The following is a 26,895-nucleotide window of genomic DNA, read 5'->3' on the forward strand; positions in this document are numbered from 1 at the left end:
AATAAGCACAAGATGATAGCTAGAAATATATTTGGATGAAAGGAGAGGAGTTATTTTTTGCACAGGATGTTTACCTGCCTTAAAAAGCTGATCGAACCAACTGAGAAATGATGGAATTAACTATAAAGCCCAGGAAGATGGCTGATTATAAGACACTTAAAATATACCAACAACTTTCCTAAATATTAGTAACTATGATTGAGGATATATAATAAAAAAATTACTGAATGCAGAAACCAAAAACAGAAACTATATAGCCAAATTTGAAAATTTCAAGTCAATATAAAAAAGGTGTTTTATAATAAATTGTGTTGTTTGACTAGAATAACTGAGTAAAATCCATTTGTATAATCTTGCAACAAAATTAAATCCAAGCGAGTTTAAATTTATAAAAAGTAAAAATAACTGAAATCAGTGTTGCTAGAAAAATAGTAATGAGTTCTTTAATAATTTCTCCGTGGGGGAGAGCTTTCCAATAGGTACTCCGAGGACAGCTCTGCAACATTTTCAATGGTCAGTTTAACCCTGTGTAAAAAATTCTTGAAAATATAAAGGCTAGTGAATTATTTTACAAAAAATGACACACTTGCAAATACCTGGCTACACGTGACCCCTATGAAATTGTTCATAATAGTAGAAATATATGAACACATATAAACCTGAGTAAAATTTCAACCCTGTCCTAAACCCTTGGTTATCAGGTATTTCTCATATCTCTATTCTTCCTATTCTTCGTAGAAGTTATAATAATTTATTATACTAACTGTCTTGTTGATATAATTTGATTATTATCTTCCCTCTTCTATAATTTAAGTCTCACTTAAGGTGAGGATTTTTAAAAAAAATTGTTTTAACCCTGTATTCCTAGGGCTAGATGCATGCATGGCACAAAGTAGGCACTCAATAAATATGAATGAATGAAGACATTTTGGTTGGCAATGTTATGTTCAGTATTGATTTTTAAACACCATTCCCGATAACCAGTTGGTCTTTTCCCCCATATTTCCTACAAAAATGGAATATTTTAACTTAATGTAGATAGCTTAATCTAATACACAGAAACATATTGAGGAATAAGATTTGAAGACATTTAGAATAATTCACGTACATACTGATATTAATTCTGTTTACTGTAATGCTTGTTTGTAATGTGGTTTAAAAAAATCAGGATATGTTTTTGTGGTTCTTGTGGGATGGCTTTTGTTTCATAGCCTCATAAAAGCTGCTTAAATGTCACTGGTTTTGGAGTCAAGGCTATCTTTGTCAAAATAGACTTGAAAACATATCTCTTTGGGCAATGACATTTAAGAAGGAATGACAATATTTTCTTGTATGTATATATATTTTTTGTTTTGCCAGATTGGGCTGCTTGGTATAAGAGTGCACATTTTATTTCAAGCCCTATTATACAGAGATGAGGAATTAGCACTGTCTTTATAGATGTAATTCATCAAATACCAAGTTAGTGTTTTGAAAGAGGATTAGTTTTGATTTTTAGCTCTGTGGTGAGTAGGTTATTTTATTGTATTCACGAAAGTTAAAGAAGAAATCCTAACTAAAACTTTCTTGAGTTAGCACTACTAAATTGGTCCTTGTATTAAGTTAATGGAAAAGATAGCTTAGATCTTGATATAAGAAAATTGAAGTTGACGTGATTTTCAAAAGGAAAGGGGACTTAAGTCTGAGAAAGTAGTGGTAGCTGAGTTTCTGAACATGGAAACAATCAAGCAAATAGAGGGCAAAACCAAAAACACCGCGGACAACTTTTATAACACAATTATTCCCGTGAACCTGAAGGGTGAGTAGGTTGGGACAAACCAACAAAAAACGGCACCACCTGGGGTTTTGAACATCCATGTCAGTTGAGGGAAGGAAGCGGTAGAAAGCAAGGTCATCTGGTGGACCTGAGAACAGGGGGACCTTCCAGGTCCCCCGGAAACCATCAGGCGTTTTTCTGGAAGAGCAGCTCTGAGTGGGATGGACTTCCTACAGCTCTGATGGCGAGAGGGGTGCAGTAGTCTGCAGAGACATGATCGTGGTTTCTCCGAAAGTCATGGGACCATACATGGGAATTCACTGTTCCAGTAAATACTCACTGACTACTGAGTGTGTATGTGCTCGGGGACTAGTAGGTGCTTTAGATACAAAAAGGAATGGAGGCAAGTCACAGCCTTTCACTGGCATTTTGTCCAGTGGGGAGGAGGGGCTCATAAGGAGGGAAAGAATGCCAACAGGGAAATCGTACGTGATATCCACCAGAGAAGGTCACGATGCATGGATTCTGTCGTATTTAATCATCAGCTAAATTTTGTAATTTTTTACCGTTTATTTCTCAGATTTTTTCAAACCATCAAAAATAAGTAATCAATACTTTTGCATGCTTTTTTTGGGGGGGTAAAAAATTCAATCACTTTCCTGGGGTACTATGATCTCAGAATTTTAACCCTTACATCTTTATTAGTTTATTGTCACATTGTTGTGATTCCAGAAAGCCAAAAGGATATTCAGGCTTGTACTAAAACTCTACAAGTTGAGAATTATTTCAGAACCATGGTCTCAAAAGAGAGAAACATCCATTGGAAAACAGCAGAGCAGTTTACTCACTGCCTGAAATATGGACTGACGCTATATTTCTTTCCACTGTAAAATGAAGCTAATTTATATTCCTTCTGTATCAACAAATCATGTTGGAAAGAGAGAGAGATAAGCTCTTAACCTACTTTTCGATCTTCAATTTTTAACTTTATCATGCTTGTTAATTGCCTGGGTGTCCTTTAACCATCTATTTATTTCCAGGGTTCTTTCCCAGGGGCTTGGTTTCATTTTCAAAGTGCAGGGTATTCCGCCCTAATTATGTGACAGCTCACTGCCTGCAAACAGTCAAGAGACAGTTCTGGAACCGAGCACATGGCTGCAAATATTTAATGACGAGGAGGCCATGGCAGGCGGTGTTCTGAAGCAGGTGACATTTGAAAGTAGGGTTTCTTCCTGGAACATAACTTTAGTAACTGTGATTTTACACACACACACACATACACACACACGTATAGGAATTTTACATTTTAAAATTTCTCTCATTAAGTATTTAAATAAGCTGAATGCCCCCCACGGTCTCACATTCTTTTCACAATCAATAACGAAACACAGAGTGGTTCTACTTTATCTAAGATAGACTAAAGTTTACAAGACATGCCATCTGTGTGCCTAGAAATATTGTCCATTGTTTTCATTGAAAAGCATGCTACTATGCTGACTTAAATGTCTACAACAAATCAAAATTTTAGGCCTTATCTGACACGGTTATTTTCACATGAGTGTAGTGGGGTAGGAATACTATTAAAATATTGTAACTGGTTACATATGGTAAAACCAACAGTCAGTGGCTTACTCTACAAAAGATGGTCAGATGCAATATTACCTGCTAGGTTCCATGTGCCAGCAGTTCTACAGAACCGCTGAGTTCTATGCGTGTCTTTATAGTATCTCACTGAGTTTTTACAGCAACTTTACAGCCGGCACTGTTTGTGTCCTATGTCGGCTTAGAAAACCAGGTTATGGAGAAGTTAAGTAGTTAGGGAGCTTCTAAGTGGAGAAGCTGGGATTTGAACCCAGGGATTTGGCTTAGAGCCCGGGATCTTAACCACTCTCCTCTGTCCCAGAGGAATTGAGTCATAATCTGGTTTAGTGACTCAGTCTTTTTCTTGACTTTATAAACAGTGTCCAACTGTTAGAATTTATATGCATGTGTCCTGGCTGGAAGGACCTGAGTTATGTAGCTGATCGTCTTGAGTGGGGAGTGGGGCCCCATTCACCGAACACGGGCCTCAGTTTTCTGAGAGCTTCCTCTCTGACTTCTAGTTCATCGTGTTGGGCTGGATCCCACGTGGCAAAACTTAATTATTCCAAATGCTGATTTGTTGTTTTTTAAATTTTTTTTCAAAGATTTTATTTATTTATTTTTAGAGAGGAAAGGGAGGGAGAAAGAGAGAAAGAGAGAAACATCAATGTGCAGTTACTGGGGGCTGTGGCCTACAACCCAGGCATGTGCCCTGACTAGGAACTGAACCTGCGACACTTTGGTTCATAGCCTGCGCTCAATCCACTGAGCTACGCCAGCCAGGGATGATTTGTTTTTCTCAAAAAAGCTAAATATTTGATGGTAAAGAGTTAAGAGTGAATTTTGAAAATTGAAATGTTCTTATCTGGGAAAGCAAATAAATTGGAAGTAAAACTATAAAGATTTCCTTTGATTTTTACCTAAGTTTCCTATTCCAGAAACTATAAGAACTAGTGAAAACAATTCCATTTTCTAAAAATAATTTTAATTTTTCATTATGTTTTTTTAGTATTCTTCCAATTGGTAATGCCTACTTACCAAAATGAACAGACTATGACATGCAAATATCAATGGAGAGCTCTGTACTCTGCATTGCGAGATGGTAGAAGTACAAAGAAACCACAAAACTTTAGCTACAGGTATTACTGACGGTAGATGTAGTTATTACACAGAAACGTCAGTGCTTGCCATTGGGTTGCATAGGATCAGCCCCCACATACATGCTGGATAGTACATAGCTTCTAAATTGGAGTCTGTCAGATGATAAGGGATTACAATGGCTTGGGAAATTTTCAGAGGGTTGTCATTAGAGTTTGAGTCTACTGAGAAAACGTAGCTGAGAGAGGCAAGAAACGACGCATGAAGTACGACGCGGCAGGTGTCTGGGACGGTCCCTGCAAACGGCAGCTCTGTCGAGCCTCCAGGATCCCCCCTCTGCTTTCTCTGGTCTGACGACAGCATGCTCCACCCCGGGGTGTCGCTGCGTTCAGAAACAGCTACGTCATGACGAGCTGTCACGTTAGGGTAGGTTTACATGGCTCTCCTTGAAGGTAAAGCTGATTGAATGCTTCGGCACGATCCCGGGGAAGGGCAAAAGGTACAATCGAGCATGACCCACGAGGCCGAGGCTGAGGAACGTCAGTGTGCTGGGCCGTCTTGGTGTGGCGGAGTGGTTTTCCATGAGCAGTTCAGCGTCTCTGTGTACACAGAGACTTCGAATTCTGCTCCAGACCCACGTGTGGGTGTGGCTGGTGGGTGTGCTCATCAGACGGAGGATCAATGAGCTGAAACGAAGGGCTAGACCATGAGCCCTCCAGGTGACCCACCGTGAGACCTAGTGTGTCTGGAAAGGGACAGCTAAAGAAGCGTTTGAGTGAACGGGTAAGAGACGTCCACAGCATGACGAGCAAGTCGAGTGAGGGGTAGGGCCTGGCGGGCCTAAGACATCTTGAGGGACAAAAGTCGGTGTCGTGAGGTATCTGGACCAGGAGCAAAGCTGACATCAGACTCAACACCCCAGGGCGCTGCAGATTACCCGGGAGTCGGTGGCGGTGTGTCTCTCCCAAGATCTGTGTTGCGCAGTTCAGAACAGCAGTGAGAGTACTGCTTCCAGAAAGGTTATCTAATTATATTTTCCAGGAAATTATGTTACCATTAACTGTGTTTTCTAAGTAGTAATAGTTGCTCGGCAATTCTGAAGTTCTGTGCCTCCTACCTACAACGTACACTAAGTGCTTTTGTATCCGTGCTTCTTGTACTGAAAGTGCATTCATTCTGTACTTACTTTCCATCCCACAAATGTGTGTAACCATACCCTGAGATGTATTAAGAGAACATTCAGTTTTCATGACATTAAAAAATTGTCAATTATTTACATCATTTCATGATTTATATAGAATGACTAAAATACACTTACATAATGTTAAATTAATTCTAGGAGGTAGAAGAGGACACAAAATCTAAATTATATCTAATAAAATGCATTGCTATTAATCTTTTTTTAAAAGATTTTATGTATTTATTTTTAGAGAGGGAAGGGAGGGAGATAGAGAGAGAGAAACATCAGTGTGTGGTTGTTGGAGGTCATGGCCTGCAACCCAGGCATGTACCCTGACTGGGAATTGAACCTGCGACACTTTGGTTCGCAGCCTGAGCTCAATCCACTGAACTACACCAGCCAGGGCTCATTGCTATTAATCTTTATATAAGTCACAAAATATTCTCTCATCCTGACAATACTCTGTTAGAGATCATAATGCAGGATTAAATGTGAACAAATTCCATAAATCATGCAGATAGAAGATATTCAATGAAGTATATTGTATAATGTATGTTTTCCTCTTCTTACTCATTGTTCTTTTATTGCATGGTTCTAATAATTGCCTCCTTCGAGAATTCTGTGGCAGTAAAAAAATATAGACCTCTATGCTCTTCCCATAAAGTAGTTTTAGATGATTAAACTCTCACTGGAGATATTTGTAACTTTTTGGTATTTATCCCAAAGAGCTTATTTACATAATTCATAACAAGCAGCTTAATTTCAGGCAAATTTGTGTATATGTATAGACGTAAAGTCAATGAAAATTACCAATTTAATGTTAAAATTGAAATCATAACCATCTCATGGAAAGCTTGGTACTATACCTAAAGGTGTTCATTTATTATTTAAATGTCTTAATTTGTTGTTTCATCAAAGGAGAAACTTTATTTGCCTTAAGACTAAAAGAAAAATCTCTTAAAATGTGAAAATAAATGATGGAAAATAATTTGGGGCAATGTATGTGCTCATATTTGAATTGTGAGTAATTAAATAAAAGTTATTTCTAGAATGATTCTGCTGCATCTCGTGGTAGAGAGCATAAGGTCAACTTTGTGACGGTTGCCTAGGGGTCTATTTTAGAATGTTTTATCAGTTTCTTGTAGCTATAGAAAACTTTATTTGAAGACAAACACATTTCCCTGTCACCTCTCACCCCCCACTTGTGATGCTGATAGAAGCAATGAAGCGTGCTACTTGAAAAGGCTACTAATGACCAGGGATGCTTGGGTGGAATTTGAAGAGATAACCTAAGGAGCTCCAAGTGACCCAAGATGGAACAAATTGTGCAGCTGAATAAAGTAGTATTAAATTATAACCCAAAGTATAAAATAAATATCCATGAGTCCCTACTGATATAAATAAATGAGTCAATAAATAAATGGAAGAGAGACAAATCTCCCTGTCAAAGAATTTCCAATAATTTAAGTTCCTTAACGTTCAAGGAAGAGCATCGTAACTCCCCCTTCTTTAATTGGGGGCTGTCGGTGGTGACTCGTTTCAAAGAAAGAGAGGAAATAGGACCGGCGTCACAGCCGAGGAAGCTGCCCGACACTGCTGCCGCTGCGTGCTCAGGGCCATCATGAGCAGTCGTGTGGCTGGTTATGGACTCTTGACATGATGTGACCTCTGTCTCTGGGGTCTTCCTCCTCCGAACTGATAACCCCAGGGTAATCATAGGGTAAACATCAGACACATGTAAATTTTGAGGGATGTTTCATGAAATACCTGACTGATACTTCTGCAAAATGCCAAGGTATCAAAATCAAGAACAGTGTGAGGAGCCATCACAACCAAGAAGGAGCTGAGATGTGACAACTGAACAGGAATGTGGTGTCCTGGGTGGGGTCCTGGGTGGGATGCTGGAACAGGGAAAGGACATTGGGTAAAAAGAAATAGGGACATCTGAATAAAGTATGCACTTCAGATGATAATAATGTGTCGATAATTGGTTCATTACTTGCGACCAGTGTAAGATGTACGAATAGGGGAAACTGGGCCTGGAGTGAGAACTCTGCACTATCTTTATAGTTTGCACTGAATTTAAAATTATTCTGAAACAAGTTCTGTTTTATTTTATTTTATTTTATTTCATTTATTTAGAAGATTTAATTTATTTATTTTTAGAGAGGGAAGGGAGGGAGAAAGAGAGAGAAAGAGAAACATCAATGTGCGGTTGCTGGGGGCCGTGGCCTGCAACCCAGGCATGTGCCCTGACTGGGAATCGAACCTGCAATGCTTTGGTTCGCAGCCCGAGCTCAATCCACTGAGCTGAGCCAGCCAGGGCAGGTTTTATTTTTTAAAGATAATCAGAACAACCTTTTAGCAACCAGAGACTCAGAGATTATAGCAAAAGCTACAGGCCTAATTAAAAATTGTGTTTTATCATATACTTTTTCTTTATTTTTTATGACATCATTTGTATTTCATATTTGCTTAATATGGCAACCTTCTGTTCTAAACAAATAATCTAGAAACAAAATAAATCTACTTACTCTAGTCAGACATTTTGGCTTACATCCCTAACCAGTTTTTAATTACTTGATGCAATTTAGTCCTTTTTTTCCAAACTGGGTTGATAATATCCATGGAGGGGAAAAAGTAGGTGTACAGCTGACCACATGGAAAATAATACACTAATTAAGAAATAATAATACAGGAATAAACTGTGTTTCATGTATTCCCAACTATAAGCCTACTTTTGCCTCACCCTGTATATAAAAGCTACTATCGTAAAGTAATTGAGATTTGGGATGTTTGTTTGAGTCCATTTTGTCATACGCTGTTTAGCATTTTTTCAATAAATATTGATTTTGGAGGAGATTTTATTATGGATAAATACCGTATAATTTATTGCACTGTAGAATAGTCTGAATACATGGGTTACTTATATCCCTGAGAAAAGCATGCATTAAAAGGAGAATTAATCATTTTCTGAAAAAAAGAGATGTTTTCCTCAGTAAATAATTCCTGAGGTAATAGCGCTTATGTTTGATGTAGGTAAAAAATGAGAAATATCGATGTTTGTAAGTTGCAACATCAGAAACGGAGGCTTCCTGAATTTCAACAGTGTAGGGCCTGAGGGCTTAACAAACTTGTCCTATGAACATGCATGGTCCAGTTATATTATCATCTGATGGAAAATCATTTCCTGTTAGCAGCCTCCACCTTGAGGACTAATGCTTACACCCCTTAAATCAAATGCACTCCTGTGTTTACACACTTCTTTGGGAGCAATATTTTAAAGAAGCCAGGGGCTTTACCTAGGAATTAAAATTCTCTCCTAGTTTCCATTATTTAACTCAAAAATACGTGCAATCTGTTGGGTCTAGGATGTTTTAATTTTTTCAGGAAAAAAGACCTTCAATAAGCATAGTTTGAATATTAAAAGTGTTTTTGTTTGTTTTTTTTACCTTTGTATTCCTAAATTTGCCTTTCCTACTTTTTCTTCAGTTTGTATCAGTTGAATTTAAATTGACATGTGATTCAAAACCAAATTTTTCCACTTTGGTTTAATGTCCCATTTTTCCCCTCACCTACAATTACATTTCCCGTGGTTTTAAAAAACCTCTTTATGCCTGGCTGCTGTGGCTCAGTGGGTTGAGCACTGCCCTACAAACCAAAGGGTCTCAGGTTCTATTCCAGGGCAGATGCCTGGGCTGCGGGCCAGGTCCCCAGTAGGAGCTCGTGAGAGGCAACCACACATTGATGCTTCTCTCCATCTCTTTCTCCTTCCCTTCCTGTCTAGAAGTAATGAGGTAAGTAAGTAAATAAATAATCTTTAAGATAAACCTCTTCTTATTAATTTTAATGAACAGTTTCCATATCATCAGCTTTAAAACATGGTCCGATTGCTCCTAGTCTTGAAAAGCAGGAAACACACTCCGTTCGCCCCAATCACAGTAGGAGACGCCTCCCTTCACCCCAGTCACAGAGGGACACGGGCACACTGGGCACCCAAGTCAATACAAGCATAAACAACTGGCAGTTTGCCCTTCCTGCCGCTGGGCTGCCACTGCCTTTGGAATGGTGAGCTATCTTTGCTGCAGAAATGTGCTCCCCATCATTCTGTTTCTCAAATCTTGAGCATCATTCCTTTTGCCCTCCCCCACTTTTACCTGTGCTTCTCTAACCTTGAGCTTTCTCTCTCTTCGTTCACCTTTATTCCTTTTTCCCCTTATACTCACTACTCGTCATCTCGACTCACACGATGCCTAAACCCACACCTCCACTCCTGGGCGCCCCCCGTCTTCCTGTGGTGAGTTAGCCTGTGTGCTAATTCACTCATGTAGTCATTCATCAATACGACAAGCATATTTAGAGCACCTGCTATTTGCCAGGAGCCCGTGAGATGCTGAGGCTGCAGTCTGAGCGTCTGCTCCCTCTGGGCCTTTCCTAATGCACTTCTTCCCCATCTGAAGTGCTCTCTCTGCCTCAAGATCGTCTTCCTCTGTCAGAAGCCCTGGGTCAGCCCAATCCCGCCTGCCGCTTCCTCCGGTCTCCTGAGCTAACGGTGGTAGTTTCCCTCTCCTGAATTTCCAAAGTGCTTCGTTCATGTTCTGTTAATTGCCGTCCAAACGGATCATGCTGTACCTTGTATTTTTGTCACTGTCTTACATCTTATTTGCACTTGCTATGGTGTTTTGCCAAGCATAAAAAAATCAAAAATTTTATTGACATGAAATAAAATTTTGTCGGATTGAAAGGAAAGTTGTGCCACTACCGATGCTATCTTTAGAGGCATTATTCAAACGTAGCGTTTCACGCCGATGAATAGGAGTGATGCCCTGTCCCTCCTCGGCTTAGGATGCTGAAATCTGGCCTCATGACAGACTCGGGCGGACAGGTGTTCCTTTCCAAAGTGAATCGTGTGAAATAATCAGTTTCCATGTTAGAAAAACTGAACTCGCACCCTGCCGAGCCCCCGCCTTCTCCCGGAGGTTTCCATCTCAGGCTCCTCTCCGGGTTGGCGTCCCCGTTGCCCAGCAGCGGGCTCGGCTCCTGCTCGTCACTTCCGCCCTGGCCCCCTTTCCGCCTGCAGTTTCTGCCCCGGGGGACTTAGGGTTCCCCAGGTTGCAGTTTCCAGATCTGCACGCCGACTTCTGCCGTGGCTTCCCCAGGCTCTGGCGTGGCTCCTGAATGTCAGAACGTTACAGTTCCAACGGCCTTCTGTCACGGGAAAGTGCAGCAGATTAAACTCATCATCTCCAAAGTTGAATTTGGAATCTTCCCACGTCTATTCCCCAAATGGTCAGCTAACCGGTTTCTAGTTTCTCTGGCACAAGACACAGGAGCTTTATTTGACTCCTTCCATTTCCTTCCCCTGAAAACCAGAAAATCATATGTCTCACCTAGGGGGCCTTCACGAGGTTCTTGACGTCTCTTCGCTGCCTTTCCCAAGTTAGTTTCATTTTAAATTTCTTTAAAATTGTTTCATTCTCTCAGTTTCTTGTCCTGATACACAAATTCTACAGAATAAAACTCTTAGATTTGAGAAGATCGTTGGCGCCTTTTTAGGTTCACTTTCTGCAAGGAGAAAAAAGGGGGAGACCCCCACGGGGGGGCCTCTGGTGGATAGGAGGTGTAGACCATACGGACTGTCAGAAGGTCAGCTCTCTGCATCCAGTCTAATCTTCCTTCTCCTGTGTCACAACTATTCTTATTTGTTTCCTAACACCAAGAAATTCGGTCAATAATAAACACAAGTATAACAAAAAAAAAAAACCCAGTAATAACAGACCAGTATTTTGGCTTAAGAGCATAACTATTATTTTTCTATAAAATTATTCTAAAAGGAAAAGCAATTAAGTTGGAAAATATTAAACAAAATGCCAACGTTACCTTTATTAAATAACACTCCTGTTATTCCATAGAATGCTTCATTGTGTGTTAATATCCATAATGATTGGAATTTAATGAGTGGGTGATTATCTAGTCCAAATTATGGATCCACCATTTAGGATATTTATGCATTTTCTGTAGTAGATATTTGGAGTGGAGCCAGAGATAAATATATAATTTTGCATTTGTGGCTGTTTTGTTAATTAATACTAATTATTTTCAATCATGCCATTCCCCTGCATTTAAGGAAAATTGTACTATGGCTGTGGCATAAAAATATTTGTATATGTGTGTAAAATACAAATAAAAGCAAATCAAAATACATATAATGCATGGCATCAGATTGGGGAGAATCCTGGCTTAGTTACTAGAGAACCTGGCTTGAAGTCTCAGGTACCACTAAGCAGCCAAGTAATTTTGGCCAAATCCCGTATCATTGCTTCATCCGGGTATCCCATTTGTAAACAATGAACTAATGAAATATTGGGTATTTCTCACAGAATGTTGAAAAAACATAATTAGAATGATTACTGTGAAAGTACTTTATGAATGCTAAAGCTGTTGTAGAGCTACTAATAAACTCCTGGGGCATAACAGTAGTTTGACAACCGAGTAGAAAGACAGCAAAACAGAGCTGGAAAGTTGATTCCCCTTACTAGTATGGGTTGTACTTATTTTTAGAATTTCATCGAGTTCTACATCAGCGAATCTTAGAATGTTGGGGCCGATACTTGCAGAACTTTCTATATTGGTCGTAGGTGTGATTTTCCATCTGTGCAAGTTTTACGATTTCATGGGTTCCACGTTTGTTAACAGCATCGGTCTCTGCTAATCTTTTTCCAGCGCTCACAGTGTCGTTGGCGACGTGCTAGCAGTAAAATGTCTCAAGTCATTGTTTTTTCTGCAGTGTTTCTGAAAGCACAATAGTTTCCAGTGTGAAGGGGTTTGCTGATATATAATTTTTACTCAAAGGAGGAGTAATACAAGACACATGGGTACAGAAGAAACGGTTTCCCATCGGATGTCTGTTTTTCGGGAAGCAATATGAGAACGGCACTTCCCACCCACCCACCGGGAACAGCGTGGGCCTCTGGACAGTTGTGGGCCAGACAATCGCTTGGCGGATGTCAGGACACACCGCTGGTAACCCCAGGGGCTCGTGGCATTTGAAACATCTCTCTCTAAGTCTTCTCTCCGCACCCTCTGAGGCTCAGTTCTTGGGAGCCATTGGGATTTTGGGGACCAGCCCATGTGCACTCTCTGGCCCCTCCTCCACCTTCTCACTGAGCTGGTTGAACTGAGTCCTTGTTTACTTTTAAGGATGTGTGGAACCTGTTCACATCTCTTCAGAGTGTTAATCTAGACAAGTTTTCCGTGTTCAGCTCTCCCAGTCTTTCCCCACCAGTTGGGGTTTCCATGTCTTTGATGCTCTTTTCCCCTATTCTTGTCTGGACCCCTTCTGGCTTGACCACATGTTCATGATCTTTAGACGCCCCAAACAGAAGAAGATTCAAGGGACAGATTCTCACAGACTGAGGTGATAGTACTGAGCCTTTACTTCTTTATCGACTCAGTAGACGTTTAGGGAGTTTAGGGAGTTTAGTTGCACGCACTGTGTTCGACAGTGGGGGTATAGTGGGAAGCACAAATGGGCATGGTTCCTGATGATGGTACAGACCCTGTAGTTGGAGAAATAGACCTGACAAATTTGTCCATGTGCATTTAAAATACACAGCACTTGTGTGTGTGTGTGTGCGCGTGCATGAAGAAAAGCCGAGGTACTTAAGGAGTTAACTGGTTTCCTGGCCCCGTCTGGAGCTCCTTTCTCCGTTCGGTCTACGGACTCTTCTCTAGGACTGGCGATGTGCGCAGTGCTGTCGCAGGTTTTCTTAAATGCAGTAGAAGGACAAGACGTGGCCATCATCCTCCATCAAATACCAAAGGCTGGCTGGTGAGGGTTATGCCACCCGAAGGTCCTTCTGCACTCTTGTGTGTGGTGTGAGTGTCTTTAGGACATGCTGACCCTCTTTGTCGACCAAAAATTAAAACTGGAAACAAAAGCTGAGTTCCAGCTAATGAAATAGTTTTACTTGAAATCTTCCTAAATTCCTCTCCCACATCACCAATTTTGCGGCCCCTGCCCAGCCCCACCCAAAAAGATATTTTGGAGAGGCCACTGCTTGCACCTGGGTTGGGCTTGATACATTCGGAGGTCCACGTGCCACCGAAGTGGTGAGGAGAAAGGACTGACTGTGGGTCGGAGACCCTGGGCTGTGGGCTAGCGCGGTTGCCGGTCCACCTGGAGATGGAGAAGGGCAAGGAGAGGGGATGGGGGAAGTGTATTCCGAGTGTGCTCTGGGAGCAGTTGTGCAGAGGAAAGCGAGGAAAGGACGTGCACAGGAGGTGCACTTGGATGAGCCCGCTGAAGCTCCGTGGGCAGGCTGAGGGTTAGTGTGAGGAGGGGTCAGAGAGGTTGGTGGGAATGGGAATGAGCACGTTCACATCAGTTTAAAATTGCCAACTGTTTTGGCATGATTTCAGTCTCATAAACATATTCCAGAGGTTGATATTTCTCTTGTAATCTTTTAGGTTATTCTGTGACACCATATAGGTTTTGACATAATGACTATCTATCTATATATCTATCTATCCTTTCCCATTTACTTAGTAATGTCAAAACACAACAAAGTAGTTATTTCAAGCATTGCTGTATTTGACACATATGTAAGATCAGTTCTTGAATCCCTACATTTTCCCCCGACTATCTCTCCGATACCAAGAAAAGTCAGAGATTTTACTTCCTCACACATTTTCAGTTTCGTTATTTGCTTTGTTAGCTGTTGAAGAAACCAAATACTCAACCTGTCACTTTTCTGAAGGTGGAAGCCGTATCTTTTAGAAATGAACTGAAGTGTGCAAATCACAAAAACCTCTTACAGAGTTGAGCAAATGTGTAATCAGTTAAAAAATTTCCTGCAAGTCACAGGTCTACTTAAAAAATCACATGCATTTAACTTCCACCTATTAGTGCAATCCAGTTGCCTGCTGAGCAACAGGCTATTGTGGGTGTATTTTTCTGTTGAAGCCCACCCCCATAATAAAAGGTTTACTACATGTCGCAGAATAAAGAAGGAAGGGGTGGAGGACATGACGTCTCTGCAGAGCACGCATGCAAGTTCTTGGAGGGGCTGTGCTGACTTGCAGCGTGTACTCATTTGATTCATTTGTCGGTGGCTGGCAATTTCTCACTGTACTGGCTCAGACAGCTAAGGAAACTTGGTCCTCAATTCTCACACATTCCACAGCAAATGTTACTTGGCCCACCCACCCCTGACACTTGTTACAGACCTGGGAACACAGGCTTCTGTCAGAAGCATTTTCTCCTTGACATGTCAGCCATTCATCTCCTCGGATCATAGACGGCCGTGAGTGGGTGAAAACTTCCACGTGATTCATGTCTGAAGTACATCTTTAAGTATTGTTGGTTTAGGAAGAAAACATAAACAAATGGAAATGGTCTTCCTATTTATCCTTGTACAACTCAAAATCCATGGAAATGAATAATCTTTAACTTTGTCTACTGTTCAATGGGTAGATATTGATTATTATTTTTTTAAGATTTTATTTATTTATTTTTAGAGAGGGAAGGGAAGGAGGAAGAGAGAGAGAGAGAGAGAGAGAGAGAGAGAGAGAGAGGGGAGAGGGAGAGAGACATCAATGTGCAGTTGCTGGGGGCCGTGGCCTGCAACCCAGGCATGTGCCCTGACTGGGAATCGAACCTGCAATGCTTTGGTTCACAGCCTGCACCAAATCCACTGAGCTACGCCAGCCAGGGCAGAAATTGATTATTTTAAAAATACTTTGAAGCAAATAACATGGTACTCTATAAAATTTGTAAGTATAAGCAGAGCATGCCAATTTTAATGGACATTTTGTCTGATCACATTATGAGCTGTCTGCAGTCATGACCCTTCATTTTCATGGTGAAAGCAATGTTTTAAAATATATATAAAGAAAACACTTGATGTAGCTGTGGATTTGTTTAATATGACAACAGCTAAAGTATTAACTAGAAGAGCAAGTACACCAGACCTTTTCACTCTTCGTGACATTTAGCCCCTTTCTCTCTGCCTTGCACGTCTTTCCCCGAGTATTCCCAGCGACAGCCTCGAGCCTAGTGTTTAGTGCCCCCTACACGTGTGTGTGGGGGTGCTGTGTGGCCCAGAGCAAGGTCTTGTCGCGTGTATGTTAAGGACCACCTCCCCGCCTCGGTGAAACCCTGGCCCGCTCCCCTGTCCGCCCCCAGGGAGGACTCCCTTGCTCTCCTTCGTGTGTGCTGGGATGGAGACTCTGCTAGTCTGTCACAGAACTCACGACGTTTCAGAAGGCATCATTGGATTGTCTGTCTTCCCCAGACCTCGTTTTCTTGAGGACAGGGCTGTGTCTCTTTCTTCGTGTGCGTAATGACAGCCCCAGGCTGCACAGCCTTTACGTGTGGACAAATTCACGTCCGTGCCGTGCATCCAGTGCCCGCTCAGGAGCTCCCAGCGACTGTGTCTCTGGATTTCTCTGATAACAGTGCTGTCTTTAAGCAGATGACTCGTTGTTTCTCTCCTTCGGAATCTCAGAGAGCCTGCAGTTTACTATCGACGGCTGTGCCTTCAGTGCCCTCCTTGTCTGTTTTATGGACAAGCTTTCCCTTTCCTATGAAGGTGGAAGTTCCTGAGGGCAGAACTGGTGTGTCAGGGGTTGTAGAAGGTAGCCAACCCACATTTGCTGGGATGGTTGCAAGGTAACTATTTGGAGAAAATATGTGGTACTAAATTTCACTCTTACTTTCTAAGTGTTGTTGTTTGTTTTTTTTTGCCCTTAGAGCATTAATTTTGTTTGCACACTAGTGAGATAGGTGGCAGCCAAGGCAGAAAGAATTCAGAAATCCTCTCTGAACAGGCCCTGGCACGGCTCCTTGATTTGGAAGACGCGTGGCGCTGCGTGGGCACCGGGACCGGCGAGCCGGCGTGTCCATTCTCTGGGGAGGCAGGTGGACTCTCGCTGTCTCCCTCCCACACTGAGGGGTTCGGGGCCAAACACCGGCCGCTGAGTCCCACCTGCAGCAGCAGCAGCGCTGGCTCCTCTGCAGGGCTCGGACTGTCTGTCGTGAAACAGTTTCGTTGTCATTTCAGTGGTGATTGGTGGTGACCGGGAAATGTGCGGTTGGGCTGCCCTACTATGTGTGGGAAAGTTTTCTTCTTTAACGTTGTTACTTTCAGCCCTTGAATCATTTATTCACGCATGGAAAGGGGGGAGGAGCATAAGCAGGCACGTGGGTCATGGGCTCTTTCCTGCTCCCAGGAACTGAAGAAGCATCCTTAGCTGGATGGCTTTCGGTTGCCTCTTGTTAAATTTAGATGCTGCTGTCTACCTGTTTGATTGTTTTGAGTATTAGGTGAGACAGTGTTTATAAAGTGCCTATTATCTAATAAATGTTACTTGTGCTTTATTGCCCTGAGGCTGCCACCCTTTTCAATATTCAGGGAGGTGAATTATTATATACAGAAATCAAGATCACTAACACATTCCAGAACTCCCTTAAAATGTAGATATTCTGCAGATTTACGGGAACAATAATGCGCTTGGACATTGATTCCATACCTGCCATGACACCTTCAATCTATGGCAGTAAGGCAAATAGTCCGCGTGGCACTGGCAGATTGGGAGTGAGCAAAGAGGAGACAGGTTTGTTGAGATCTGCAGAGTAAGAAGAAATGAGGGGAAAATGTCCTTCGTTATCAGCAGCAAGAGAGAGAAACTGATGATGAAAACATACAATGTGGTGGGAAGGCGAAGGTAGCAGTGAGAGAAGAATGATTCTGAAGTTAAAATCTCCAAACTTGGATAAGCCTTAAGTTAGCCATGTATTAAGACAGGGAAGAATTCAGCCATCTTCCTTCTTTTCTAAGTTTCTGTAGTTGGACGAAAGTCTAGCAGCAAATAGAAAGCCCGCAGCAACTGAGAATCATTTAATGGAGCTTCAAGATAAAGGAGCCTTCAGTGTCAGTGTCATGAGACTATCGGGGAGATCGCCTAGTCTCGAGTTTCTTTCAGCCTGTCCTTGGGAACAGTTTAAAAAATGGACATCAACTGATTGGATTTCTGCGCTAGAGTGGATGGTGCCGAGATGCATCTTGGTCGACGTGAATGCTGACTGGATTTTCGCTCTCCTCTAGGGAATAAAGTTCTGAGGGTCATGACTAGAGAATAAAATTTTGGGAAGTCATTCAGTGGTAAATCAAGTAAAAATACTGAGAAGCTAAGGGATAGTTTTAGATTGGACTTTTTCCATTTTTAAGTCTAAATTGAAACATTAGGAGCTATTTTTTTACATATTCTTACTTAACTTTTGTAAATTAAGGATTTTTATTTTTATGAAAACTCTGTATGTCGTCACCAAGGTAGAATCCTGCAGCACAGACCTGCTTAACCTTCTGGGTGTTCTGCTCCCTTCCGTGTCTTTCAGGAAAGGCTGTGGACTTAGAGAAATATATTTCACGCATGACAGTTAGGGGTAAACATGTTTTGATTCAGTGGCATGAAAGTTGTGGCCTTCGTTTGAAGCAAATTTGAATGACATAATGAAAATACCCTTGAAGGACATCCTTCTGTTGTTTAAAGCAAGAAAATAAGAATAGTTTAAAAGTATGCATCATAATTCCACAAGCAAGGAGAAATAAAGAGGGTTTGCATCTATTCTAAAACCTTCCAAAAAAACCCCCAAATCATTATATATATTCTATAAAATCTTATAATCTTGAAATATTGCCTGTAAAATCTTATAATATTGTAATACACCCTTATTAACATAAATGTGATTGATTTGAAATTTGATCATTGGGAAATCGGCTGTATGTATACTATTTGCTAGGCAATTTAAGTATAAAGAAGATTGGCATATGGTTTGGCCAGGAAGAAGCACAAAAATAGTATTTACGGACATCGTTTATTAAGTGGTCCCTATTTACCGAATTATTATTGCATTAAACTATGGTAAAGTATTCACTGTTCACTAGTAAGTGTCTGCAGATGCTCGAAATCACACAGAGACATTGAGATTGGGGTTTGGAGCAGGGAAGAGATAAACTCCTACAGGGCTGTGCATGGGCATTGTGCTTGACCGATGAAGTCATATTAGGAACAGTAAAGGCTGAATTTGAGTGTTAGGAGAAGGAAGTCTCAGATACTTATTAGGCAATGATAAAGGTGAGGCATCTGAAAAGGAGTCTTCAAAATTTAGCTGAGGACCAGGTACGTGCCAAGTGATAAGCTTCAAGGTAAAGAATCAGGCACACTGTAGAGGATCGTGAATGATTGCATTTTGTTTTGCAAGCAATGGGGAAGTCTGGTGAATACAAGTAGGAAGTCATTTGCCAGGGCAGGCAGAACCAGGGAAATTAGTAAGCAGAATATGATATAATGAAAACTTCAGAGAGAATGCTGGCAATGGAGCAGATATGAAATTCTGACTGTAAAAGCTATTGTGTGAGAAGGAAGCTAAGGTGGGTCACATGCCAAAGCCAGACCCACAGAGAAGTCAGGAATAATTTTCAAGTTTTATGCCCAGAGGCTGGCTGAAAGAAAAAAAAAGCAGTTATACTACAATAAAAAATAAAAATATCAGGAGAATTATTTTGAGGACATAAGGTTCATCGGTTTGGATTTTGCCTGTTGAGATGGCTGTTCCATTTGGATGTTCGGAGGCCACTGGGGACACAGGATGTAGTTCACAATGCGTAACTGCTCTCCGAGGTTCAGCCAGTGGCAGATTGGAGAACCACCTGCATTAGCATATTAGCCCAGGCTGTAGGGGTTGACGAAGCCTAAGGCGAGACTGAACAGAGGGATGAGAGGTTTGGTTAGATGGCCACAGAACGCCTGCTTTAATGCAGGGAAAAGGGAGTCAGGTGAAGCTTGAGGAACATAAGTTTCTGCTATTATGTAAGCATGAGAGAGGGATAATGAAAATGCAGAATCATAGAAACAAAGGATTTGGGGAGGTTTCTTGTAGGAGACATGGACCAAGTTGTAAGACACCACCAACCAGAGTGCAGGAACCCATGTAAAGACTTCCCTCTTGGCCGTGGGGAGATCAGCACACACTGAAAAGTGATGTTACTGAGGAGAGGGCTTCGTGCGGGTCCTGATGCCCCCTGTGGGTGACCTTCCTGTCCCACGGGCTCCTCTTGGAAGTAAGATTGGCTCTAGCACAACACACCTCTCCCCATCTCACGTTCTCGTTCTGTGCATTGTTATGTTTGCTGAAAATCATCTAAATATCTTCAATTATGGCTTACCTTTGTTCTATCCCTAAGTTAAACTAAACATCCCTACAGCGGGAATGTTAGCGAGTCTTTACCCTATTATGAAAGCTGGTATATTTTCACTTCCAGTTGTCCATGTTTTGAGTTGTCTGTGTTCTGATATCGTCACTTCCCAACCGTCCTTGACAATGAATTTGCCCTTGAGAGACACCAAGGCTTTAGACCAAATAACAGACCTGACTAACAAAACTGCTCTGCACAGCCTGGGAAAGTCACACCAACCGCAGTGCAGGGTTCTGTGTGTAGACAGTGAGGTTTATAAGGCGAGGAAGGATGTCTGAGAACCGGTCAGGTCCAAGTTCAGGCACTGGCTGCTGAGACTTGGCAGGGTGAATTGCCAATGGTTGCACTAGGAAGAGGACATAGCATTGAAAAGAACATACTTTATGTCATTTCTCAAGAGATATGTGCTTCCTAACTGGGTTATTAATTGGACTTCTGAAAATCGAGCCAGTTTTAAGTAAAATTTGAAACTTAATTGTCAGGGCTATGTGTTTTATAAAAAGTAAATGCAGATATTTATTTATTTATATTGATAAATAAGTTAGCTTACCAACATATGCCCACTTTATGGTTGATACTAAGGATGTAATTTTTCAGAGTGAGTCTTAGGGTTAGCAGTGGGTCAGGTTTGTGTCCTCATTTGACTTCAGTCCTGGGTAAAAGAGTAGCCACATATAAACCCTGCACATTTTGGGAGTTTAACCAGAAGTCCTTTCCTCCCATCTACTTAATGACCAATATTTATTTCACCAGAGAGAGGGGAGAATGGAACATTTCATTCAGTATTTGGAGAGAAAATTTTAAAGACAAGCACCTCCCTGGCTGGTGTAGCTCAGGGGATTGAGCACGGGCTGTGAACCAAAGTGTCGCAGGTTCGATTCCCAGTCAGGGCACATGCCTGGGTTGCAGGCCATGGCCCCCAGCAACCGCACATTGATGTTTCTCTCTCTCTCTCTCTCTTTCTCCCTCCTTTCCCTCTCTAAAAAATAAATAAATAAAATCTTTAAAAGAAAAGACAAGCACCTCCAGTAGTGAACTATGGCAACTGTTTTAATCTCTTTAAGGCTTCGGGTTAGAAATGTCCAGTGCCAGGTTATCTCACCTGAAGCAGGAATGGCAAGTGGAAAGGGAACCGGAGGAACAGGGGGAATTCATGCTGGGGAAGGGGGTTTGTCTCCATTTACTGGAAGCCTTGGAGAGATGCAAGTGGGTAGAAAGAACTTTGAATTCTGCACCGTTTAATATCATGGACTAATCCTTACAATGCCACTTTGTCCCTTCTAAAACTGATAGGGGGAAATGGATGCTTGACAAAAATAATTGGTCTATGACAAGTATTTGGTTAGTAATTAAAGTCATGGTTGTTAGTGGTATATGAACTGTAATTGGACTATTACTTTGTCTCTTTATCCGCCGTCAGTAGCAGGTAAAAATGATTGTCTAGCTTACTGCGCTGCCCTCATTGTTAAGACTCACCGCTCTTCTAGCCCGTGGTCCCTGCATTGCTGGTTCTACGGGGAAAGAGACTTTCTAACAGGTTCTATGTGCTACGCTTTGCATGCGCCATAGACTGCAGTCCTCCTGCAGAGAAAGTAGTAAAGGATGATTGACATTCATGACGGTTAAATATCTTGACCAAAACCACGCAGCTAGGAGAACTAGAATTTGAACCCAAGTCTGCCTTCAGAATCTAATCAAGATCTTTTACAAATAAACACTGTCTCCCCAGAGCAGGAGGAAAAGACAGAGGGGGATTTTGTGATGTATCAGACCAAGGGGCAAATCCCAAACTGTGTTGTTTTTGGGCTGTCTAACCAAAGAACATACTCCTAATCTGGTTTTTTATTTAGTTTATTTTAATGTTTTCTGTGTCATAAAAACCCTCAATGAGGAAAAGTTCAGCATTATGTAAAAGACAAATTAAGACATTATTTACTGCATTCATGGTTCTTTGTCTTATTAGAAAGGATTTCTTTAAATATCCCCACTGAAGTGTGTCTTTCCATTAAAAATCCAATTAATTTACCTTCTTAGCATTGGCTGTTGTAGATACTATCTACCGTACACCACGGCAGAAGTTAAACAGAAGGCAAGATCCAGTTTTGAACTTCAGTGAACTTAAACCCAGTAATGATAGAGGAAACTGAGACAGATGATTAGTACCAAAAGAAATAACAAAATAAGAGGCCTACTGAAAAATATATGTTGCTCTAGGGTTGTAAAACAAAACAAAATGAAACAAAACAAAAAACTCTTCAGCAGAATAGGGCCTGAAGGAGAGCAATGCCAATGGGAAAAGGTTCAGGGAGAAGGGGAGTAGCTCTGTCTCCTGTACACAGACCCGGCTGTGCACGGCAGGGACTCTCTTGCTTCACATATGAGGAGCTTGCTGTAAAGAGTTAAAGCAGTGGCTGGAAAGGGAGTGGGGGGCTATGTTAAGAAGTTCTTTGACAGCCAGGATAATTTATTTTTATTAAATCGGGAGGACCATGGATGTTTTTGGACCTGGTAAGTGACGCGTTAGCCGGCTCTGGGACTGGGGAGTAGTGTTGATCAGATACCATGGACAGGTCTCTTGAAATATTCTCAGCAAGAGATCGATAGCTCTGCCCCGACTGGTGAGATAACAGTGGGAATGGGAAGAGGAAATAGATAGGAAAGACAGTGCTGTAATGAAATGTGTTAGAGATCAAAATTGGGAGATAAGGAAGAGGGAGAACGTGAGTGTCCAAAGGGAAATTTTCAGAGCTGCAAGTCAAGAAGAGAAATGAGTGGGCAGGCAGGCAAGCAAGCAAGAATCTCCTGAGGCCAGTGTTCAGGGCCATAGGCACCCAAGATACTATGTGCTCTCACCTATAAGTGGAACCTAATGAAGAAAACAAAGAAACGAGGAAAATAGAACCAGAGACATGGAAATAAGGAGCAAACTGAAGTTACATTGTTTAACAAACAGAAGTCACATCACACTTCTAGAGTGGGAGATAACTATATTTTTCTTCTTTCTTCCTCTTGTTGTTCAAGGACAGTTGTCCCAATTTTTCCCGTTGCTCTCGCCTGCCCCATCCACACCACAGCCCCTCAGTCAGTCCCCACTCCGTGTCCATGTCCGTGGGTCATTCATACATGCTCCTTGACTAGACCCTTCCCCTTCTTCCCCTGTCATCCCCTCCTCCTTCCCTCTGGTCACTGTCAGTCTGTTCCTTATTTCCATGTCTCTGGTTCTATTTTCCTCGTTTCTTTGTTTTCTTCATTAGGTTCCACTTATAGGTGAGATCACGTAGAGTCTTGACTAGCAGAGGATGCATCTATGTTAACTAAAGTGTTGTGTTAGGCAAAGTTTATTACAAGACCTTTCTTTATTACAAGACCTTTCTAGAAAATAGAGTCAATGATACTTAAAAGGAAATGATAAGGATTAATGGAGCTTTGTATTGATACCAATATATCTAATGGCTTCAGACCATATTAAATACCAGCAATTAAAAGCTATGGTGTGGTAAAACTTATTGCAATAATAAAGATTGGATGGCGCTTTATCCTTTTCATTTCTGTTGACTGTGATTTATAGAACATGATTTTTCCTTAAAAATAGCTTCTATCTTAATGACAGAAATACAGAGGTGTCTGCAAAAGTGAGCAGTTTTCAATGGGCTCCTGGTTGCTCCCCAAGAAAATGAATTTCTTTTTTTAGTAAGGAAAGGTAAAATACTAAATAAGCTGCCAACATTGTGTCTACAGTTCAGTATATGCTAGGGTCTGTGATTTGTATGTATTATTTTATTGAACTTGTAAAACTCTGCACGTTGGGTTTTATGATCTGCATTTCACAGAAGAGAAAATGTAGTATTAGAGAAGTTAGGTAACTCGTCTCCAGATTTCTGGTTGAAGACAGCTGCAGGGGGAATCGTAAGGGCAAAAATGGATGAGCACACCTTGTGTGTAGTATGAGAACCCAACAGGCCTGGTGACCGATGCGTGTGAGACCGAGGAGATTTAGGGCCGGGAGTTAGCGAGGATGCCTCCAGGGTTGCTGGCTTGCACAGCAGGTGTGGTGTTGTTCCTTCCCGGGGCAGCGAGCATCTGAAGAGTACCCGTGGGAGGCTAGGTGGTGGGTGGGAGGGAGGCGGGCCACGCTGTTTGACAGGAGTGTGAGGTGTGTGAGGGGAGCTTCAGTGGACCGCGGGCTGTGAGGATGAGGAGGCTTACAGCAGGGGTGGACCGGAGGTAAGTCTTGCAGAGTCATCGGTTACGGGGTATCCCTGGAAGACCTGGGTGCGTGTGTGGTGTTCCCCAGATGGCCTGTGTGCAGTGGAGATGGTAGGGCCGTGCATGACACCCAGGGCCCCGCCAGCTCCGAGGGCGCGGCGGGTTGGGGAGAGGAGCCCCCAGAGGAGGCTGGCGAGAGTGAGAGTGTGTGCACACGTGCAGACGTGCAGAGCACACGCGGTTTCCCTTTGGGTCCAAGGACGTCACTTCTTCGTGAAACAGCCGTTACTGTGCCGCGTCTCACCTACATCTGCCCTTTGTCCTTCATGTATTTAGTGGCACATGTTGCATGTTTCCATGGAGAGAAGAAAAAGAAAAGTTGGCGCTGAGCCAGGGCATGGTGTATGATTGACATGGGTATTTGTACACTTGTCCGTAAATGCATGGCTACGTTTTGACAGGAAGACTGGTGACACCTTCCAAATGACAAACATTTACCTTTTCCCGTGCCTTGGGGGTGGGTGGAGACAAGGGGAGAGAGTGCCTTTTATAGGTCTTTGTCGCACTGGTACCTTTATCCCAGGGGCCGTTCACAGCCAGGGATGCTGGTGACTGTGATAGGGTTACGCAAATGTACGCCTTAAGGAAATGCAGCCCCCATATAGCGGGGCATTTCATGTTACATAAAAATATCTTGGTTAACAGAAGTTTCTGTCATAAAGTGTATGTCATTTATGCAACAGAACCTCCAAAAGGGGACATGTATGGCCAGGATAAAGTAACTCATGTTTCCAGGCTTTTCATTGTTAGGGAGTTGTACTAGCCAGTTTTGTTTCTCCCATGTTATAAGTAGGTACTGTCACAAATATAAATAGTCTACGTATAGTGTCAATAGACTTTGAAAGGACCCAGATGAAAAATAACATCATCATCTCTGAAGAGTTGAGTTACAATATATTAACTTGGAATAACCTGAAAGTCCCTGGTTTTCTCCCAGGAGGAGAAATATAAGGTGAGATCATATAAAGATGAGATATAAGGTGAGTTAAGAATGTTTCAAAAGGTAGTTAGCAATCATAAATTCTTGTTTCAAATCTGCAGTAGAGCCTTTTACATTATTTTTACATTCAGGAAAAAAAAATAGTTTTCCTATTTCAGTCCAAAGAAGGACAGACCACAAAGGGTTGGAGTCCTGTGCAGTGGCGGGCGGTTCCGGAGCCCACGTTTGGCCTGATTCCCTAGACACACGTGTGCGGTACCGGTACCTTTACTGGGCCCTATTTATTCCTGTTGATTCTCACCTGCCATTGGTAATTTGGTATCAAGTACTTCAGAGCACTTCTGAATAATCTTTCCAAAAACAGTTCCTTTTTTTTTAAGGTAGATATTCTGATTTTATATTTCTCCCAGCTTTCTATGCAAGCTACAAGGGAAGGTGCTTTTACTTCTTCACCAAATAAAAGGGTTTATGGGTGTTTTGAATTTATTTCTATCACACGGTATCAAATTTTTAGAATTCTATAATTACAGTGCCTTGCTTTAGGAGAACGCTAACTTTGCTTAGATTTAAATTTGTCCTCATTGATGGAATTAGTTGCCTTGTTTATAAAAATCAACATTTTGTTCTTTCACTCATTTATTATTTAACCATAAACCAGTAATAAGCATTTTTTATGGTGGGGGGCGGGGGGAGAATGGCTGGTTATTGTCTGCGTCTTAAAATCTGATTTTTAAAATACATTTCTTGTAGGTTTTACTGGGATTTAATAATGCTCATAATGATGGTGGGAAATCTGGTCATCATTCCCGTTGGCATCACGTTCTTCACAGAGCAAACGACCACGCCGTGGATTATTTTCAACGTGGCGTCAGACACCGTGTTCCTCTTGGACCTGATCATGAACTTTAGGACGGGCACTGTCAATGAGGACAGCTCTGAAATCATCCTGGACCCCAAAGTGATCAAGATGAATTATTTGAAGAGCTGGTTTGTGGTGGACTTCATCTCCTCCATCCCAGTGGATTATATCTTTCTCATCGTAGAAAAAGGAATGGATTCGGAGGTTTACAAGACGGCCAGGGCGCTTCGCATTGTGAGGTTTACAAAAATTCTCAGTCTCTTGCGCTTGTTGCGACTTTCACGACTAATAAGATACATACACCAGTGGGAAGAGGTAAGACATATTTTACTCTTTTAATGCCACTCCATTGTGATTGTTTTAAACTCTAACTGTTCAAAAATGAACAACTGTGGTACGCATGAGTTCTATGAAGTTCAGGGAGAAAATTTTAATTTATTTTTTGGCGCATAAGTGATATATGTGTATCTTCAAAAAAGGTATGGTCAAATACTAGATTTGAATTGACTGAAAATTTAAAAAATTTTAAAAAAATTAGTGTTTTAAAACTGTTGTTTTGAATCAGTTTAGTTTTTTCTTGACAAATCCTCTTTAACCAATACTTTTCCCATCCTAACCAATGCAGCCCCTCCCCCATCGTGGCTGGTTGTTTTTTATCTGATATGAGTACATCAGGTACCGTCTTTGAGAAAACTGTGAAGCGTCCATTTGCTAATCCAGTTTGTATCATTAACTCTGTGGGAGAGTCTAGCATATGGTTCCTCCAATAGTGAATTTTCAGAGAATTTGTGCTTAACAAACACTTTGAGTGTTTCCAAGTTACATATGTAAAGACTGGTTTTAGTATAATAATTTTGCTCTTTGTTACAGTTTGCAGATAGTTATTTATTACTGTTTCTCCCCATGAACTCATTTCATAATCCTGAAAAACAGCATACCCAGGAGGCAAATCATTGC

The 26,895-nt window shown here is 41.6% G+C and overlaps 1 protein-coding gene across 1 annotated transcript in view; it reads left to right on the forward strand.

Annotated features, from left to right (window-relative positions):
* HCN1 (hyperpolarization activated cyclic nucleotide gated potassium channel 1) overlaps positions 1–26,895 on the forward strand; it is a 319,381-nt gene that overhangs the window by 14,682 nt on the left and 277,804 nt on the right. The window contains exon 2 of the mRNA XM_045839971.1: positions 25,830–26,253. Within this exon, the coding sequence (XP_045695927.1) occupies positions 25,830–26,253 (424 nt within the window). The remainder of the gene's footprint in view (positions 1–25,829; positions 26,254–26,895) is intronic.

Source organism: Phyllostomus hastatus, unplaced genomic scaffold (assembly GCF_019186645.2).
Source record: "Phyllostomus hastatus isolate PE091 unplaced genomic scaffold, TTU_PhHast_1.1 phas_contig_329, whole genome shotgun sequence".
Taxonomy (NCBI): domain Eukaryota; kingdom Metazoa; phylum Chordata; class Mammalia; order Chiroptera; family Phyllostomidae; genus Phyllostomus; species Phyllostomus hastatus.